Source organism: Buteo buteo, chromosome 11, assembly GCF_964188355.1.
Source record: "Buteo buteo chromosome 11, bButBut1.hap1.1, whole genome shotgun sequence".
Classification (NCBI taxonomy): domain Eukaryota; kingdom Metazoa; phylum Chordata; class Aves; order Accipitriformes; family Accipitridae; genus Buteo; species Buteo buteo.
The window spans coordinates 39,113,542-39,134,327 of record NC_134181.1 but is presented as its reverse complement, the minus strand read 5'-3'; the positions used below and the strand labels follow the sequence as shown (position 1 = coordinate 39,134,327).

Here is a 20,786-nt window from a genome sequence, read left to right as displayed (position 1 = left end):
TGCAATATTGATCCCTCAAGGGCCTGAGATGTTAAATATATGCTTTGCAGGTGAGTAAAGCAGGTTGTTAATTAATTTTATCTTGTCAGACCTGGTTGCTGAGCCTTTGGGTCTTGCATGAAGTAGATGATTCTGTAATAAATTTTGTATTGCCTCTGGATATATGTCTCCTTCTCTAGGTGGTCTGTATTTCATTTTGTCCCTGTGCAGTAAATTTCTAGTCATATGAGCAGAAAGACTAAGCCTGTTCTTGTTTTAAAGCAAGTTGCAAATACTTGTACAATTAATGACTTGTTATGTTGGGTGAAAGCTGTAGCAGGCTGACACTGCAAGAGATGAATGAGGCGAGATGGGTGAGTTTGGGTTGAACGTGGGAACCTCCCGGGTTGTGGCACCTTCTGTAAGTAGCAGGTGAGGCCTCTGATGTGCTGGGGTTGTGTGGCTAATAATTGCTTTTTCTAATGTCAGTGGCAACTGCAGAAGCGCTGGCGCTGAAGCAGACGCAAAATGTTTCGTTGTGGCCGAGACACCTGCTCAGCTCTGGTCATTTCTCTTCTGAGATGTGCTGGCTTTGCAGAACTCTCCCAAGTGTTTTCTGGTCCATCTGAGAGCAGAGGGTGGAAGGACATGTTGTCCTCTGCTGGACATAACATCTCACAGATTGCTTCGGAATAAATGGCTAGGGCTGAGGTTGAAGAACCAGGCCACTGTTTGTGAAGGGGACTGGGAAGCAAGGGAATAAAAAAAAACAGAGATAAAAAATTCAAATTTAACATCAGACCGTGAAACAAACAGTTGAAGTAGAAGGTTAAAAGCTCTGTTGTGTCAGAAAACAGTATGTGATGTGGTCATTAAACTTCAGATTCAGCATTGTGCTTTTTCAGGATACATGCAGAGCTGTAGGCAATTCAGCTTTGTCTTTGTGCTGAGCTATTAGTACGTGTGGGACCTCCGCAGTGTAGGTTTGTTACTTCCCTCCATGTCCTATTGGAAAGCGAGTTTGAGATGAGCCATTGAAAAGAGTCAGGTTAAACAAAATGCATCTGGGATTAATGTGGATTCATAATCCTACTAAAGGAAGCTCTGAAAAGGTGAAAAATATCCCATTAATTTCACTTTGATCCTCTTCACTGAGGTGTGCGTGGTATGAATATGAGGTGCAAGAGCAACATAGCAGGACTTTAAGTAAATCCTCTCAGCATCAGGATTAATGTGTCCAGTTCTCAGGCTGGCTCCTTTCAAAAAGCGGTTTCTTCAGTCTTTGACTTCATCTCAGAGTAGCTTGTGGGGTGTTTATGGTGGTTTTATTTTACGTAGCCATAGTTTTGGTCCAGGTATGTCACAGCCATTTGTTAAATTTTTCTAAACTTGTCCTGACATGGGAGTTTGGTTATGAGCTTGACCTGCGTGGAAACATGTGAGCGTGTTAGGAAGCAGAGAGGTGTACGCTCCCTGCCTCATTGCCGGAGTATTACCCCGTCACCGTCTCTGCTGCCGTGATGCGAAGGGACACGGGAGCTTGCGCTCCTTCAGAGCCTTCAGGCGCAGCTGTGTGTCGTACCTCTGACAGGCACACACACTGTCTTTCTCTTAGGGGCCTGTTTTGCCTGCTGCTTCCCTTGTTTCTTGTTTTTTTTTTTCCTCCTACCAACTTTTTCCTGTCTTTTTTTCCCCTTTCTTGCCCCCCCCCCCCAAAGCATTGCTTATTTTTCATCTTGCCCTTTCTGTTTTCTCTCCTTCCAGATTTTCTTTATTTCTATCTTATATTAATTCTAATCGCCTTCCCTGGAAGTCAGGCTGGGGTGAGGGAGTTAGTTTTCAGTATCACTGCTTTGAAACAAACCTGTTAGGATTTGTAATGGACAATGAGATGCTAGCAGAGTGATGTAGGACCATGTCACTGACATCCCTGAAATACAAGAAAGCAGAAGCAATCTTTAGGAGGTCAGTGGAAAACTGGAGTTTTTGCTAAAAGAAGATAGACAATAGAGAAACTTCTTGGGGTTTTTAGTTCTTCAGAAAAGATTAAATGGATGATCTTTATCTTCCTCTTAATAGCTAGTTCACAAACTAATCTCTTTGGTTGATTTCTTCCACACAAACCAAACAAAACACATAAACAAGATTGCTGAAGGTGGAGAGAAAGCTAGATTTTTGAAGCACATCCAAACCACTAAGAATCATTCACTTTCCTTTCAAATGCAGCATTAGCAATAGAGCTCTAAATCAATGAAAGGTCTAAAATTAGATTATATTCCTGAGATCAGATGTGAATCACAAGTTAATTGTATTTTCTTTTATTATCACTGTCTTTACCCTTTTATTTTATCCTGAGAAATTAGGTTTCTGACTTGAAAACAGAGTGAACTGTGAAGGCATGAAACCTTGCTGGGTTAGACTACACCAGATCACCTGTGGATGGGGTCCCCAAAATATTTTGTTTGGGGGGCTCATGTTGCATCTGAAACTGAGCTCAAGTGATTTATCAGTTAGTGCTGTGTCTCTCTCTCCCCCAGCCCTCTGATGTTTCAAGTAGCCATTTTCTTAAATTAATGAGAAAATATTACTGCTAAAGCTTGCTAAATAAGGTTGAAAACCCACTCTAGAAGTGACAGGGTAGGACAGCAAACAATTCTCTCTTGACTGTGGCACAAAGCTTAGGGAACTGTATTCTCCATTGCTATATTTTTAGCTGCAACTGTGGTGAAATGCCTGTATCTGAAAGCAGAGGTACGAGGTGACCTGCAAGATTAGTGTGTGAGTGAGGCATGCAAGCATATAGATGATGTGTATCTGTTCATATGAAATGGCAGCTGTAGGGACTATGTTTCCTTGCAAATGGCACCAACTTTAGTCCCAGATTTGTGTGCACGATCCTGCAGGAACATGAGTGTGTGCTTGAGAGATGACGTTGGCATTGTGCCTATGTGTGTGTTTCTGGGAGAGGTGTATCTTGGTCAATGTGTTTCTGGCTGATTGTAGTTGAAAAATTATGCTGAGCTGAATCTGTGGATGCAACAAACGCTATGGACAATGCAGGTATAATGAATAAATGGTTTGCTTGTAGGATAAAGATTTACGTGAACAAAAATGATGGCATTGCAGAGACCCTTGCAGAGAATGTGCATACTCAACGGAAAAGTCCTCAAAGATGTCACTGTCTGACATACCTCGAACTATTCTCCCTGCTGCTGATCACATTCCAGATTCTGTGCACTTGAAGGAAAGACTGGGTATGGCAACAGAGTGGTGACCATACATGCCAGCAACATAACCCCCTTACCAAAGAAGGTTCGTGTCATTGCAGAGCAGGGTATTGGTGCAGCACTTTTTTGCGGCAAAGTACACGGGGGTGGGCAGCACGTGATGGCTCAAGTCTTGTGTTTGTGATCAGAGGGAGACAGGTGTATGTAAAAAGGCTCCTCCACCTTTCCTCTGTGCAGCCACAGCACTTGCCAAGGCGTAATTAGTGGGCTCTCGTGTTTCAGGGCAGACTATTGAGCAGCTGCTAAAGTGCCAGCTCAGTTGGTAGCCTCGAAAACAAAACATCCCTTGTTTCTCATCACCACTGTGAAATACTGCCTTCCTGAACCTTGGATTTGGCCCTGCAGCTTTCAGGATAGACAAAATGTGAGATTTTTGCCAATGATGTATTCTTCTAGGTCTGTTTAATATCCGTTATCAATTTAATGTGCCACTTTAATGAGATTTTGCTTTTTCCATCTCCTCCGTAGAGCTGATTACTTAGTGTATGTGGTTGGTGTTTTTTTGGTTTTTTTTTGTTTTTTTTTTTTTCTTAAAGGAAACTACAAGTGAAGAAGTTGAATGCTTGCTTCAGCTGAAGAGGATATTTCCCAAGTCCTAGTGGGAAAAGGTGAAAAAGAGAACTGGAGGATGTTGCTAGTAGGTATGTACATGACAGGAAGCCATGACTAGCAGTGCGATTGTCAACAGGAAACAAAAAGTCATAGCCGATGTGACGCTGCCATACAATACACTTTCTGTGTTGTGTTGCCTGCTGGACTTTGTGGCCTGGGGCGGAGTGTATGCCTACGTGAGATATTCTCCTGTCCATTTGTCTGCTGGAGTTTGAATTATTCTGCATCTGGTTAATCCACTTTGCTGGAGTTGGCAAGCCCTGTTTTTTGGGTTTTTTTTCTTGACACCTGCTACTGTAAAGATCTTGAACAGCTATGGGGAAAAAAGGGTGCGTGTGAGCAACCTTCACCGGCTGGCAGCTGAGTGCTCTTCAGACCCCGGACAGCTTTGAGGTGTCTTGGCTGTTCAGTGCTCTGCAGATATGAACGCTGAGCTTTTCTGGCACGTTCTCACATTGGCCTGGTTGTTCTCACCATGCTAGTACATGGGAAAGAAGACTTCCTCTCAGACATAGCTTACATCATCCTGGAACTGGTCATTGCAGTGCTGGCCATCCTCGGGAACATCCTGGTCTGCTGGGCAGTCTATCTGAATAGCAACTTGCAGAACGTCACCAACTATTTTGTGGTGTCCCTGGCTGCTGCTGACATTGCCGTGGGCGTGCTGGCAATCCCCTTTGCCATCACCATCAGCACTGGCTTCTGTGCCTTCTTCTACGGCTGCCTTTTCATCGCCTGCTTCGTCCTGGTCTTGACTCAGAGTTCAATCTTCAGCCTCCTTGCTATTGCCATCGACAGAATCATTGCGATCCGCATACCCCTCAGGTAAGCACGGGTTGGGGTGGGGGGACAGAGGGGAGCTAGGGTGGTGAGGGATGAATATCAGTAAAAACAACAGATCTGGAGATGAACTGAGGAAGGAAAAGTTAAATGAGGATCAGCGCTTTTTATCTTCTAGTTTGAAAAAAACTTTTCTAGATCTTGAAGGCTTGCCTTGGCTGCTGGATTTTCTGGTTCCTTCTTTTTCCAGTTCTTCTCTGTCCTCATACGGTGTATGCCCATGGCATCACAACGGCACTGCCTGGGAGCTCCTGTTCCATATTTAGACAGGATTGTGCGGTAACATCAATAACCTGTGCCCTGAGCTGCCGCCAACAGCACCAGAAGGATCACTGTGGGAAAGTGGAGCTAAAGCAATACATAGTGGAGGGCAGAAAGGGAGTGAGGGCAACTTGTCTCCTTCCCCATGGGGAGAGTGGGGGACTCTGCTTGCAGCTGTAGCAGCAGGGTTGTGGATGGGGGTTTTATCTTGGGGGTCCATTAAATGTGAAGGGAGGAGAAGCAGCAGGCTATGAAGAAATGGGCCTTACAAAGATTTGGACTAGTTTAGGCACTGCCTCTGGAAGCAAAGCATGTATTAGATCAAGGCAGAGGCTTGTCCCGACCCAGACCTGAAGATGGTTATTCTGTGGTCTCTACTCTGGAGTTTAAAGGAAGAAAAGGATGTTTCAGTATTAGAGCTTGAAAGCTGAATATGACTAGCTGCTACTTTGTGTGCAACCAGGGAGGCTGGTGTGAGACAAGGGGAAGTTTTGCCACGCGCGCAGGGGCTGCCACTCAGTTCAGTTTTCCAGAAGCACGTTGTTGTGACGGGATATATCTGACCGTGGGCGTGAAGCAGCATTGCGTTTTGTGGGCTGGGTTTGAATGCTGTGTGACAATGCTTCCGAGTCATTCAGTAAGCTCAAAAGATGTAGAGGAATCCCTGGGAGAGGCCAGTGCAGACAAAGTGTAGGAGTCTCCTTCCTTCCCACCTTGTCCTTAGGAGAATGCAGCATACTCTCAGGAATGGAGAGACTTGCTTCCTATCCTGAACAACAAATGTGGCTGCAAAAATGGAACACATTTCTGATTGTTGTGCTCTCAAGTTTGAGTATTTGGACATCCTCACTCCTGTTGAGCTAAAATCACTTGTGGTGACCTGTGCAATTTAGTTTTGTCTCTTGTGAATACTTTGGTCATCCAGCACTTATGTCAATTAACACAAACCTCCCATTAAAAAATAGAAAGCATTATTTTCCCTAGAGCTGCGGAGGTTACCTTTTCATGTGGACCAGTGCAGCACAGTCTTTCCTGAAGCCTTGCCTCAGCAACCTTGTGCTGTTGTAACATTACTGTTAATTGTTGGTTTCCAAACCTATAGTCATACCTGTTACACCCTCTCCTTTTGATGTAGTTGTAAGGAATAACTGTGTGACAATGCATTCCATTGCAGAGAAACTCTATTGATATTAGTTACCTATAAATCGGACTGTCTCTGCTTTTCCACAGTTCTACATAGAGATGGTTTCAGTTTATAAACCAAAATAAGGATAAATGGTAAAGAAACATCTGTAGAGTAGCCCTCAGGAGCTTGCCTCTGAGATGATTTTGAGAAGGGCTGATGTCTTTAATTCATCTCTCATGAGCTAACTCTGAAGACTTTTGCTGACAGTTTAAGTGCTCTTCTTGCTAGAGGATGACTTGCCAGGAAAAGGATTTTAAAAATCTGGATTTCTGCCCATTTTGGGGGGTATCACTATAACTATATTGTCTTGAAAATTTAATTTCCTGGAATAGCCAAGGTAAAGAGTCTTTTAGAAAAATCAGACTTCATCAGTGCTGGGCACGGTACCAGTTTCGCTATTTTGTTTTTGAAAAAACAGAGCACACCTTCTTCCACCCCAGACCAGTGGAGTTGATTGGATGCAGAAACCCACAGGTAGATCCATGGGTTCCTCCCCCTCCTTGTCCTCTGCTGGTTTGTCCTTTTACAGTAGGAGCGAAGAACTTGTCAATTGTGTTTCCCCTTAAGAATTTATGGATGAATAAGCATTAGATTTATAGCCTCAGACATGCTGAGAAAGTGAAAGCTGATTAGCTGAAGAGGGAAATGTGGTATGATTCAGACCGCTCACATCCTTGTTTTTTTCTTTTTCTAATATCTGGTTGTCTCAAAAACGTGTCAAACCAGTGGAAGGAAAGTTCTGCCACTAAAGACGCAATGTTTTTACCCCATGCTTTAATGCCTGGGAAAGCCTCTTCTCTCCTCCTCAGAGGACAAGAAAGGTAACACCAGGCATTCCTAATATTCATTAGATGAATGCTCTTAAAAAAAGAAATCAGACTTCCTTCACTCTAGCAAAACTGAAAAGGGCCAAACCTATTTTTTCTTCTTCTTTTTCTTTTTAACTGTTTCATGTCTGATTTGTCCTAAGGAAGGTAACCACATGTCTCAGTGGATACATATGTGGATGTGTGTTCCCACACAAATAAACTGTCAGTATTAAGGAGGCAGAAGAGCGGGATTTCTGATACTGCTTGGTTTTGGACACCTCAGTACATAATCAGAGTTATCTTTGGAATGATCTTTCTGTGGATAAAAGACCCTCCCCCCAAAAATTGCAGTGAGGAAGGACATCTATAGGTAAAATCTAAAAATACATTAAAACTAATTTGTGAACATCTTATGGGTTCTACCTTTCAAATTATTAAAATACTGTGTAGAATTTGATAAACTTTCCAAAAGTTCTCAAACACTTTGCTGAATTCTGCCAGGTTTTATACAAATGTAACACTCTGCAAGTGGCAATAAAACACTCCTAAGGAAGTGAGTCGGAGCCATTGCTTGGTCTAGGATAAAATCCAAACTGTGTCTCTAACATCGCAGGTACCTGAAAACTTACGCTCGCTGATACAAACCCCCTGGGTGTTCTAAACAAAACTCACTGGGAGTCTGAGCTCCAGGATGAAGTCACGGGCCAAGAACAATTGCTGCTTTCCAGGCTCTTTGGTGCCAGCAAATGCTCCGCAGGCATGGTGCCCAGCCACGTGTTCTTGTGCAGGCATTTGTGGTAAAGATACTCCCATGGTGAAGGGCAGGTAGCTTTGATGCACTGGAAAGAGAGGAGAAATTTTTCTTCCTGCAGCCAAACGGAAAAGTTTTCTCAGGTTACTGCTTGCTCTGTGTGCTGAATTCAGGTATTCACCTGTGGCAAAAATACTTACGCAGGTCAAACAGTGCCAACTACAGTAACTTGCTGAAGTGCAGACCTTTTCTGATGAAAGTTGCTTTGGAGATGACTGCCTGAGCTACTGGGATGCTTCTCTGGGAAAGCTTTACTAAGGTGCAGCTCCCTGATCTCTGGAACATTGGGACAAATTTATCCCATGTAGAGGTGATTGAAACTGCAGCTCTGAGGTTGCGTTGGGATGCTTTTCTGCCAGAGGCTAGGGGAGCTGGACATGAAGAACTAGCTTCTCAAAGTCTGGGGCAGGAAGAACAGGGGAGATGAACACAAACCCTGAATAAAGTATAGGACGTGGAAGGGGCCTTTGTGCTGAGAACAGTCTGTGTCAGCAGTTGCTTTAATTCTCTAGGGTTGCTTTCTCAGCTGCTCATATATGAGCATCTGAATCGGTGAATCAGGGATTTAATGTCACTTTGAGCCATATCCGGACTTATTTCTTTCCCTGCTCACCATAAACCTTTTGACTTTATGACGAGCGTTTCCTACATGCGCTCATGTTTGTGTCAAATAGATGATGGGCAGTTTCAGCCTAATATGAAAGAAGGATAATTCACTTCCTCCTTTGAACAAGCATGGGCATGGCTTTGAAAGCAGTGCCAGTTGTCTATGGCTTCATGGGCTGCAGTGGAACTTGCTGTTACCAAGGTTTTAGTCTGGAAGCTGATCGTGCCTGTATTGCCTCTGCTGTTTAGAGCCCTGCGCCCACCTGTGGGATCCCACCTACCCTGTCTCCGTAGCATAGACAAGCACTAGTATCAGTTAGCACCTGGTAATAGGGGAGAAAGTTTCTTGACTGAGAGTTCTGGGAAAGGGTTGTTTAGATGGTGCATGAGAAGGTCTGGGTTTCATTTCTTGCTCTGCTACAAGATTTCCTGGATGATCTGGGATTGTCAGTGTTTCTCATTTCCAGATACATGTAATAGGGATAGAATATCCTCCTTTTGTCTTGCCTCCTATGACTGCAGCTGCCTGAGGTGGGGGCTGTTGAGTGGATGTGTTCAGTGAACAGTGTTTTGCAGTGATTTGTTAAAAATCATTGAACACTGCTGGAATTCAGATCAAAGCCCAGTGCCCCCAGCACTGAGCACGGGCTTTCTGGTGTGGTGCTGTGTGGCTGAAATGTGCTCTGTGCATGGCAGAGCCATCTGGCCAAGATGTGCAGTGCTGTCAACCAGAGGTGAGTTTGGAAGACAAGCAGCAGGTTGGATGCTGTGATGATGAGTTAGGCCAGCTACATATCATGCAATGCATGGAAAGATTTTTAACTTCTACCTGAGGATGCTGTAGTTCTTATACCGGCTCTGTCTTCCACCCAGCTTGATAGTTTATGAATCAGACTGGTGAGGTACCACACTTTGTGCAGGAATCATTGTCTTGGTGACACAGAGCTTAGGCCAAGGCCTCAGAAGTGTCACATCTTCAGCCAAGTTACTCTAGGCAGCACAGATGAGTTGTGCATTCACCAAGGGCAGCTGTTCTCCTGGAGTCAGTTTGCCAGCCTGATGGCTGGGAGAGCAGCAGGGCAGGTGAAATTATTTTGGGGAAAACATCCACATTTCCCTCTGTTTGCAAAAGTGGATTTTGTTTTCTAGAGGAGTCAGGTGACCTTATCCCCATACACAACTCCACCGTGAGCGTCCCTATGCTCTGCGCTAATGTTCTTTGTGTCTGGAATTTCACGAGTAGAAGTCGTTGTTTGTGTAGCAAGTCCAGTATTTCCAGGAAGCACGAGAACTGCTTTTGCACAGACAATCCAGTGCTGTCTGGACACATCAGACATGGTACAAAGTCACCCGCTAGCTATGCAGAACACGGGCTGTAGGTGTGACCACCTCCTTTCAGCAGGCTGTGTCTGCTGCATAGGTGCCAGCAACTCACAGTATGCGTGATGCTTCCTGGAAGCCCTGAACTTACCATGTAGAGCTGTACAGCACTGGGGATACAGAGAGTAGCTTTGGCCTAGCTGCTGTGAGCCTAGAAAGATGTCTAGACAGGTGCACAAACTCTTTGATGCCAGCCTGGTGACACCTCTGAGTGGACAAAAGGAACGAGTCCAGGAAAGTCCACCTGGACAATAACCCTACTTCAGCCAAGTCAGCCAAAGGTGTCTCATGTGGATCCTAGAAATTAAGCTCTCCCAAGCGAATGAACACTTCTCAGTGGGTACCTGGCCAACGTAGTGCCGCACACTATGTCACGAGATGCTGTGAGCTTTCTCTCTTAACCCTTGGAGATACCGACCAAGGCGTTACGGAAATGCACTCACCGATAAGTTGATAATTGCCACTGCCAGCACAATACACTGCAGCTGGAAAGCAGGCGGCTGCTTGGGTTAAGTGCTGTTTCTAAGCCTTGTAAAGTTTGTTGCATGGGAATCCCCAGAGGGTAAGAGGGAGGGAGAAGTAGGGGGGTGGTTGCCTGGAGCAGTAATGAATATATTTTTAGTGGAAGGGAAGGGACATCTCTAGTCGTGGGATAACAGCTGCACAATTTCAAAATTCCTATGACAAGATGTAGCCAATTCCAGGGCTGCAGGGTTTTGAGGGTTTTTTTGTTTGTCTTTTATTTTTCCAAGCTTCAAGTGCCTTCAGCCAATCTCTTGCTCCCTGAGTATACTTTTCAAAGCTCAGATACTGTTTTGCTGTGTTGATGAGGTCTGAATGTGAGCAGCTCCCTGCTACCATCCATGCTGTGCCCTTAGCATCCCCTAAGCATTGAGCAGGATCCACTACTTGCTGGAGAAACCTTTTTATCTCTCAGAATCAGCTGAATCCCTCCCTTATTTCTGGAAGGAGGATTTCAGTGTATTTTGGGTACTGGGAATTTGTGTGGCTGACTCCCTCCCTCACTCCCTCTTTTCTGATTTTGAAATACAGCTGAGGAAGGGAGACACAAGCCTGCCGGGTCTTGTGTGGAGCCAGGTTTTTTCCAAGGCCCATCAGCAGGTATTTAAAGCACGTGCAGGATCTCCTTCTGTACTGTGCCTGGCAAAAGCAGCCTTTCTCCTCCCCTGTCTTGAACTTGCATTGGGATAGGAGCATGAACCTGTGGGAGTAACTATTTCATTGAGAGATGGAAACATTTCTATGGCTTGTTGGATTATTTTTTTTTTATATATGTTTGTTTGCTGAGAGAATTCTGGGGACAGAGGGAGAAGGAGCATTGGGTAAACACTGGAAGCCCAGCACTACTGTTGTCTGATCGCAGACACATGGGGTCAAGTACAGTGTGGGACCCACGCTGGACGATGTGGGAATCTGGCCATCTACTTTCCATGCTAAGCATTACCAAGGGAAGGAAATTGCATTGAAATGTTAAACTGTTGCCCTGATTTACATTTTCAGAGAGAAGAACTGGTGGAGTCAGCTCAGGACTTGCAATAACCTGTGAGGCCTTGGGAACTGGCCGATATTTCAAACAAACCAAGGTCCCTGGCTGCGCTGTCAGATTCTTACCATGTTGCTTATTGTCTCTTTCAACAGATCTTGGAGAATTTACTGCTAAGAGCACTTGCTTCAGCCAGGCATATCAATACCTCCCCCACTGAAGTCCCCTTTGGTGTGTGCAGTGCAGCCCACAGCACACCTGTAGTCAGAGCACTGTCCTCAGCTTAATTCCTCCTTTCTGAGAAAGACATGGGGTCAGCTTAGCTGGGCTAGTGAGGAAAACTGCTGACTAGTCTCAGTTATTGAAGGAAGGTTGGTGCTGTTGAAAGTGCCATTGTGGAGGAGCAGAGTGAGGTGCTGTGTAAGGCAGTGCCAGCCTGGCTTCTGCAATTGAGTCAGCAGAATTTCCCTGGAGCACACCTGAACATGGACATGGGGCCGATGGCACTGTGTCTGCGAGTTCGTTTGTGCTATTTGGCTTACAGATCTACTGTAAGACAGACCTAGCAATTCCATGCTACAAGACTGCTCCTTTGCCAGAAAGGAGGAACTGCCTTAGCCTTCAGCAGGAGAGCCACAGTGGTCTTCATCACCAAGGGTCAGAGCAGTGCCGTTGGTTATCCAGGCTGCAAGGTCTATGTGCATGACCAATAGGACTGGTGGAGTGAAGGAACACATGAAAACTGTATTAATTTCCCTGCTTTTCTGTCACCTATTCACTGCCTAAAGGAAAGGGAGGGAAATTCGTGGCATACAATGTCACCATGGTCCCTGCTGTGCTGTGCTGTGTGAGTTCTACATGGCGATTCAAAGGTCCCTCTGAGAAGCAGACACCTTTCTTGCTGTCTTCTGTCTTTTGGGCCATTGGGAAGTTGCTTGGGTGTTGGGCTTGTTGAATGATACTGATGTAATTCCCATTTCCTCTACTTTATAGGTACAATGGCTTGGTGACTGGCTCTCGAGCTAAAGGTATCATTGCCATCTGCTGGGTATTATCTTTTATTATCGGCTTGACACCAATGCTAGGGTGGCACAATCGCTCCCAGATCGAAGAGCTGGGTTCCAATAAGTCCTCTCCCATCAACTGCAGCAACAGTATGGTGGCATGTCTCTTTGAGGCTGTGGTCACCATGGAGTACATGGTCTACTACAACTTCTTTGCCTGTGTGCTCTTGCCCCTCCTCCTCATGTTCGGTATCTACTTGAAAATCTTCATGGCAGCCCGGCGACAGCTCAAGCAGATGGAGAACAAGATGGTACACGGGGAACGTTCTCGCTCCACTTTGCAGAAGGAAGTCCATGCAGCTAAGTCTTTAGCCATCATTGTTGGGTTGTTTGCAGTCTGCTGGCTTCCACTACATATTATTAACTGCTTTACCCTTTTTTGCCCAAACTGTGCCCATGCTCCCCTCTGGCTGATGTATCTGGCTATCATCCTGTCTCATGCCAACTCGGTTGTAAATCCTCTAATTTATGCCTACCGAATCAGGGAGTTCCGATACACCTTCCGTAAAATCATCAGCCAGCATATCCTGGGCCGGAAGGAGCCATTCAAGGCAGGAACGGCCAGCTCTAGGACTTCCACTCACGGTGGGGACGCAGAGAACGCCAGCATACGAATCAGTGAGTATGCATTAGAAGTATACACCAATGGAGAGATCCACAGGGATCCTGAAAAGCAGGACTTAAACAAATGCAAAGCTGGCTTGGAATGGCACCAGAATGGAAGTGCTCTGGACGTGGAGACAAATGGGCACCTCCCACATTCCTGCAAAAACGGGATTCTCTCAGATGCCTGCATGAACAGGGAGCTTCACAGTGAAGAGCTAATTGATGCCCAGGTGTCATACTCAGATCTGGAAAGAGCAGCCTTCGCAGCAGCTGATGTTTCCTGATGAGACTTTCAAGGTCTTCCTGGTAGAATTATTTTTTTTCCATTGGTGACCTCTGCTGTGGCAGAAAGGGAGGTTGGGGGGCGGGGGGAGAGGTGTGTATTCAGATCACTGTGGAGAAAGGGGGCCCTACCCAGGACTGTTGGGATGATCCTAAATACTAGACTGGAGAAAAGCCAAGAGACCATTGAAACGGACTAAGGAAGGAGGGACACATGAGCCATCGATGACCTGTCACCAAGAGCAGTGCCAAGGTCAAAGATGGCATTCCATGTTCAGCACTGGGAGACCCTGCTGATGCAGGGCATATCATGACATTACGCTGTACTGTGTGTCTGTGGTTACGTGTTGGTTTTGCTGTCTTTACCAACAGAAATAAAAGCATGGCTGGAAGTATTCGCTGAACTGCAAAGAGCAACGGGGAAAGGGGCCTTTTAGTACTTTGGCCCTTCAACAAACAGAAGGGGGGTAGCAACATCTGTTGGTCAGGAAGGATGCCAGCAGCTGCTTGGACAGGGAAGGAATTTACCTGATGGGAACTTTGGATACCTTTAACCATGGCATTTCGTCTTTCAGTTCATGTTTTTAAAGCTTATACTGCAACAGGTGGCTCAAATGTTTTTTTTTTTCTTGTCTTGATAAGATTACTTAATGTTAAGTTATAAAAATGGGCAAGAACTCGTATCCATTCCCAGAGCGCTCAATGTTCCGGATGCACAAGGCAAATATAACCTCATAGCTCTCAACTTCGTCTAACAAATAATGAAAAGTCTATAATATGGGTTTCCCGTAGGAAAAGGGCTTGGTGCTGCAGATAGTAGACAAGCAGGCCAGGTTGTGGTCTGTGTCAGAGGGGCAGTCGTGCCCTGAGGTGTTGCAAAGAGCTGTCGGGCGTGTGAGCTGTCTGTAGGCTGGTGGGCACCGTCTGCTTTTTCGCCCTGTCTCTGTGCTTGTCCTCCTGAGCTCCTAGAATGCAAATTCTTTCCATGGCCCCATATGTGTGTGAGGGGAGCTGATTTTCCGTATTGTGGTCATTTTTGTCCTCACTCAAAAGGCTGTGGGATTTTTTTCTTCTTTCTTGGGATAGGGAGGAACACACACACACTACCCAACACTTAGTTTTGGAATTCCAATATGCTCTATTTAAACATCTTTTCTCCTGTGATTTCATTTTTTTCCTGATGTGCTTTACTGTGAAGCCTGATTTGTCCCTGCAGTGCAGAGGCCAACAGAGCTGGGTCTGGTTAGAAGATGCTCCTACTCTGAGAAGCTGAAGGATGTCAGTAGTAGTGGAAATCAGCTTAGAAACTGCAGTAGTCTGTCTGTGTAAGAGAACAGGCAAATCTGTGCTGCAGCAAGTGTATGCACTGATGTGGTTAGTTGTAGAGGTGTTCCACAGCAGTTTCATAATTTTCTGTATTGCTTATGAAGCCTGGTAGCTCAAGGACAGCAGAATGCCACATGAGCTTGAATTCTACTGAAAGATTGTCTGGGTTGTTTTTTTTTCCAGACAAATAATCCATGTCCAACATCACCAGCCTTCTGGAGAGACAGGCAGTAATGGTCCTACTGGAAAACCAAAAGTCTGGTAATTCCAGGGATCTGAAGTTTATTCCCTAGCTGAAAACATCAGAAATATCATCCCCCAAACCTGGCTTTTCTTTATGTCTGTCCACTAACATTTCAGAAGCCAAATAATTTCATTTTCAGAAAGGAAAGGGGAACTGGATTTTGATATTTGAGGAAGAGCAGGTTAGGTTTGTGTGTTCTTATTCCATGTTTATTTTAAATATTGTGAACTATTAAAATGAAAAGTCAGTTTTATTTGAGGAGAATTTTCTTTCTGCCAGTCTCCCTATGTGAAAGTGGGGAGTAGTTTATAATGCTGAACGTGTTCGAGTATGTAACTGCTCCAAGCTAACACAAAGCTTACTGTGAGATGGATAAAAAGATGTGGTTGCCACCACAATCCTTAGCAGAAAGACAGGCAAGCTTGTAGAACAATAGACATCAGAGTTTAATTGAATTGCTGCTTTCTTGGCACGGCTCTTCCACGTAGTCTAACGTCAGAGGAGTGGATTATCACTCCAGCACCATTAACAAACACTAAGCCATTTCTCTGTAACTGACGTCGTAGGTAGTTCCTCTGTAGGGTGACTTGGGATCTTGTTACTCTTGATCTTTCTTGATGGAATATTTCTGTAGGTGGCTCCTCTGACCTACTGCAACAGTGGCAGAGGAACTCAGTCAGGAAAATGGGGGTCTGATCTCTTCAGGCCTCAGTTGGGAGCTGAAATGTTTCTAAGAATAACACAAGATTACATCCGGCATTCATGTCAATAACAATTAGGTCCACAAAGAAGCAGAGCAGGGAAGGAAGTGTGGGAAAATACCAGGATCGCTCATGTGCTGGAACACACGCGAGTGCCGAAGTGTCTCCTATTGAGCTTTAGTTGCCATTGTAAAGGGATGTTTTGTGCCACATTGCATCAGACTTTCAACAGCTGATGTGGGTTGGTTGCTTTCTATTGTATCCTGAGCTTCTTCACACTCAATTATGGCAGCCTCTTGCTTGGTTGCCACAAGAATCAAGTTGATCTATGTTGATGAGACAAACTTCGGATTGTCCCTCAGGAAAACTTTCCTGCCCAACCAGATTGCCATCTGACCTTACGGAGTTTCCAGATGTCTTGAAATTAGCTTTTCTGTTGCTGTTTGAGATGCCCCCCCAAATGTGTCCCATCCCTTTCAGTATTCGTGATCCAGATTTGAAATGAAAAGGGTGTGTGAAGGGGCCAGGGGATGTGTGCAGGAGGAAGTGCAGTGGGGGTAAGGACGCAGCGTGTTTTATATAGAATTGGAAGTCTGTAGTCACAGGAAGGAAGGGATGGCAATTGTACCACATGCTGTGTGACTTCTGGCAAACATATGTCTGAGATGGACCTTCAGAAGATGTTTCTGAAGCAGTTGTTGGGGGGAAGCATGAGCCTTTTGAACAGAATTTTGGACTTCTTATTTCTTGTTTCCTAGGGATCATGACTTCAAGGCTTATGCGCCTTTTTTTTTCTTTTTTAAAAAAAAGCGCAGCTGTGGAGTCCCATCAATGAAATGTGCTCTTTCCTTCTCCTGGCAGCACGCTCCACTCTTGAGAAAAGTACCTGTCTTCCAAACTGCATAGGGCAGGGATCATTAGAAAAGCAAAAGTTAAATGATTTTTTCCTGACCTCCCCATTCACATCCCCATTTTCCTTCCAGCTGGAGAATTTTTAGCTGATGAAATGTAGCTGTTCTGGATAAACAAAGATGGTACCAAGACAAAGGAAAGAATGAGCTGACCATCAGGAGAGGCTGGAGAAGACCTCCTTGGGAATCCAAGGTGCAGTAGGTCCAGAGAGTGAGAAGAGACTGATTTCATTGAACTGGAACTTCTTAGTAAAAATGGCTGAAGACCCATAGAGAGATGTGGTGCCTCCTTTGGCATGAGGGCATTCCAGGAATTTCACCATTCCCTGGAGACTCTTAGGCTCCAGGGTTTATTTGGTTTATAGAGTTTTGGAGAAAGTAAAGTTTGATCAGTTGCCAGGAGTAATTTTATCAAGAGTTTGTCTTGGGGCCCTCTCTTCAATAGGGCACTGCTTTTTGTATGTGCAAATAAATGCACTTACAGCGTTGTCCTGCAGAGTTTCTTTTGGATCAGTAGTATTTCAAAGCTCTGTGCAAGCTTGAACTGCAGCTCTTGAACAGAGAAGCCATTTGGCGTGGTGGGACAGCTGGGGTTACTGTAGACAAAGGGTTTGCCACTGATCCCCGTTGGTGGTAGGAAGCTTATTGTGCAGATGGACTTGGGAGTTACATGGAGTAGTCTGAATCTTTGATCATTCTTTGAAAAGAGGCTCCAGGGGATGCTGGTGGATATAAAAATGTCTCCGAGGTGTGGGAGCAGGCTGGAGGGTTAGGGTTAGACGGGAAATCTTGGTGGTGAAGGAAGATTTGTAGGGTAGGTGTTGGGGAGGATTTCAGGGGAGCAGGAATGTGCTGGGAGGTGCTGGGGATTGCACAGATGGTGCTGGCATGAGACCAAGGTGTGACTTGCTGAGGAAGGACTCTGGAAAGGATGTACAGTCTTACAGCTCTCCTGGGGTCACTGCAGAGGGGAAACTTTGTCTGATGTGTGCGGAGGGTTGACTTTATATGGTCTATATGTGACTGAGGTAGAAGTGGTTCTTACGGATTATCTCCTTTTCACGTACATTGTCTCATTTCATGAGTGTGTCCAGGTGTAACAAAAGCCCTTCTGCTTCGTGACCATGAGCCCTACCTAAAACCAAATCAATCCAGCTGTGTTATGTGGGAAGGACAAGCATGCTGCAACAGTGCTGCGATGCATTAAAACTGTAGAATACTCTCTAGTGGTGTTTGCTAAGTTTAGCTGCCTAATAGTCAGTTCTCTCCCAATTTGTTTTGGGCATCAAACAGCACTGAGTCATACCGGAGAGTTTTTCTTTCTAGCCCTGAGCTTTTGGCCTTCTTTACGGTAAAACACATCAAGAGTAACTAAAACCACACCAGTTCCTCATTTGCATGAGAGATGACTAACCCTGACAGACTAAGAATCCCAAAACTGGGGCATGTTGTGTGTAACTCGCTGTCTTATTTGTCTGCTGGGACTGTTCACACAAGGATGTGTTAAAATGAAGACTGGAACCTGTCGATCTGAGGACATCCTTTGCTTCCCCCACTCTGTTTCATGAGCTGGTGTTCCTGCCCCCTGTCCTGTGGAGCGGTTGTCTCTGTGGTCTGCAAACCAAGACACTATGAACACCCTGCTGCACACGCTGTCACTATAAACCAATTACTCTTTTAATTTAAATGTTTTATGAATATAGTTGTTGTTTTCCCTCTGTTTGTCAGTTACCAGTGGGAGGGGAGGGAAGGGGGTGGGAGAGTCTGTGCATGCAAATGTATTTAAAGTGCGTTGACCAAAGGTTTTTTTGAATCTGTGAAGTTTTCATATCTGTGAAGTCATCAGACTGCTGGGCAGTGAGGAGCCGCTGGTGCTGCTGAGTCTGTCTTGGTTACATTTCTTAATAAGCATTAAAATAATAAAATATATTTGTAAAAGAGAGTGTGAGTGCCTTTGTCCCAGGAAGATCCGGCTGGCTGGCCCTTTTTTGTGCAAGTGTTTTCTTATTATTTTATTAGCTTTTTCCATAGATAGATCCTTCCGGAGAGCTCTCTCCCTGGCGCTGCCTACTCTTTTGCAGAAGATATTAGCATGGACTCAGGTGACAGACCCAGATGGACTAGAAAGACCCCTCACATCTCTGACATCCTGGGATCTGTCATCTTGGCAATGAGAGAAAGCGTTTACAGCTGCACACCGAACACAAGGTAGAGCACTGTGTTTGCCCAAACCACTGCAGCGTCAGGAACTTTGTGTTACACAGCAGGACCTGAAGGGTCCATAACTGGACCATGAAACAACTTTGCCAGCTGTAACTGGAGAATCCCAGTTTGCTGGCTCTCCTTCCACGTGGCCCTGCCGCTGCACCTCAGACCTCCTTGTAAGACCATCACAATTTCAGACCTCTGTCCTGTTCTGCCAACACCACTCGGGCTGAGCTAGCTCCAGCCTGGTGTCAGCCAAATTAGTCTGGAAGTGGAGGGAGTAAATCTAGATGCTGCTGTGGTGTCACTCAAGCCAATTCTGAGCAATGCTGACAGGATGAAGCGGGAATAATTTCCAGCTTTTTCCAGCTGGAAGCTACTAAATGCATGTATGAGGACGGTAGTGATTGTCTGTACACTCCAGGAGCATTTGGAATCGGGTAGTGATGAAGTGAAAGTTCACCAGATAACCATCAACTATTGGTCATTCCCTCTTTTGGTTCACTTTGCAGCTGGGCTAGAGGCCTGGCTGGAGGCCCCAGTTTGTGGAGAGGTGCTTGGCACCCTAGTGCTCTGCGGCCAGCTGTGCCTGAGCTGTTCAACCAACTGTGTAATTGAAAAGCTTTTTGATTTTTCCCTCCTTTCACAAACACTGTGCATTTTGTTCCGCAGCATCAAAGGCCAGGAGCTCGGAGGAACAATGGGCGTCTGCAGGAGCCCAGGGGGAACAATGGCCCTACCTGGCCCCAGGAAGAAAACGAATACTTGAAAGAACAGCGAGAGCTCCCAGTTTAACACAATTGGCCTGATCTGGAAAACTCTGCTCAGAGATCCACGTCTTGGCTTAGTCACCCAGAGAAACTAGACTTTGCAGGGCTTTTGCTGTAGACTAAGAGCTGTCTGAGGATCATATAGCTCAATAGTTTAATATTAATGCAGCACTGGGGAACTGATGACATTTCTGAATGGTGAAGTAGGATGGGGCTGCAGAGGATGGTGTTTTCCCTAGTAGTGGGTGGATTATGTTTTTGGCTAAAAAGCCTTTCACAGTATTTAAAGCAGCAGGATCTTCCTTGTCACTTCTGCCCCCAAACAGGAAGCCTTTGCTGCTAAGAATAGTACATAAAAGTGCCTGCTGTGCTCTTGACCATCATGTGGTTTGAGGAGAAGTTTTAGGGAGTTAAAAGCTCTGAGCACCTTGTCTGAGGCCCTGTGGACCTCACAATTTACTTTCACAGCAAAGAGTCCCGCTGTCTTGCATTTGACTGAAGTGACCAATTGAGGAGTGAGATTTCCCATATGTTTATTCAAGGGAGGGAGAAGGACTTCTGTCAGCTCGGAGTGATCCTGGGAGGAATCCACCTCTGATCCCACAAATAAGCAGGTTAGATGATGCAACTCACTGCAGGTTGGAGTCTCGCTGAATAGTAAGTGGAGCTGTATTCCTCCCTGACTTCCCAATCTCCTCTTCAGTGCTGTTCTGAGAAGAAAGGGGGCCACTTCTGAATATTGGAGTTGTTTCCTCAGAAATTACCCAGTAGATGGGACTGTTGGAGGGTTTTTGGCTGGAAGATGCGACACTCTTACAAGCACTGTCATTTCTCTGCTGTGTGACTGCAGTAGTCACTGCTGAGATCCTGCAGTACTACCCAGATCTCAGAAAATCAGAAATTGATTTCAAGAATTGGAGTCCTTGCAACACATCAAAGAAAATGATCTAAGCCAAGTTTGGGTCTGAGAGTAGCATGGTGATTTTTCAGCAAGTGAAAGGCGAGGACTGGGAAAAGAGCTTTTAATATGCAAGTTCAGAATAAACTGTGTAAAGATGAGGTTATTTGGAGTGCAGATCCATACTGTGTGGCCTGAGCCTGTTGCACCGAACTCCAAACCTGGGACTGTGGTTTTTAGGAGTGTCTAGCTGCAATCCAGAGAGGTGAGTGCAACTTCTACAGAGCCCAGGGCAGTCTTTAAACCTGCTGGCTTGGACACTGACAGCACTGGAGCTGCAATCACTCAGGCTTTGTTTGCCAAGGATTTACCCTGAGCCCTAGGCAGCTCCAATTTTTTTGCCTTACCTAAGGCAAGGAGATTAGATAACGGCTCATAATTACAGTGAAGAAAATCCATGTGCATGGGGTATCTTGCTGCCTCAGCTGTTGATGAGGTCATGGG

The 20,786-nt window shown here is 45.4% G+C and overlaps 1 protein-coding gene across 3 annotated transcripts in view; it reads left to right on the top strand.

The window, feature by feature from the left end:
- ADORA2A (adenosine A2a receptor) overlaps positions 1–18,248 on the top strand; it is a 30,454-nt gene extending 12,206 nt beyond the window's left edge. For 2 of the 3 annotated variants that reach the window (XM_075041658.1, XM_075041660.1), the window contains 2 exons: positions 3,803–4,703; positions 12,269–18,248. In XM_075041658.1, the coding sequence (XP_074897759.1) occupies positions 4,354–4,703; positions 12,269–13,229 (1,311 nt within the window). In that variant the 5' untranslated portion in view covers positions 3,803–4,353 and the 3' untranslated portion in view covers positions 13,230–18,248. Of the gene's footprint in view, positions 1–3,067; positions 3,292–3,802; positions 4,704–12,268 lie in introns of all 3 variants that reach the window. The other variant, XM_075041659.1, reaches the window with a different exon arrangement.
- The last annotated feature ends 2,538 nt before the right edge of the window (positions 18,249–20,786 follow it).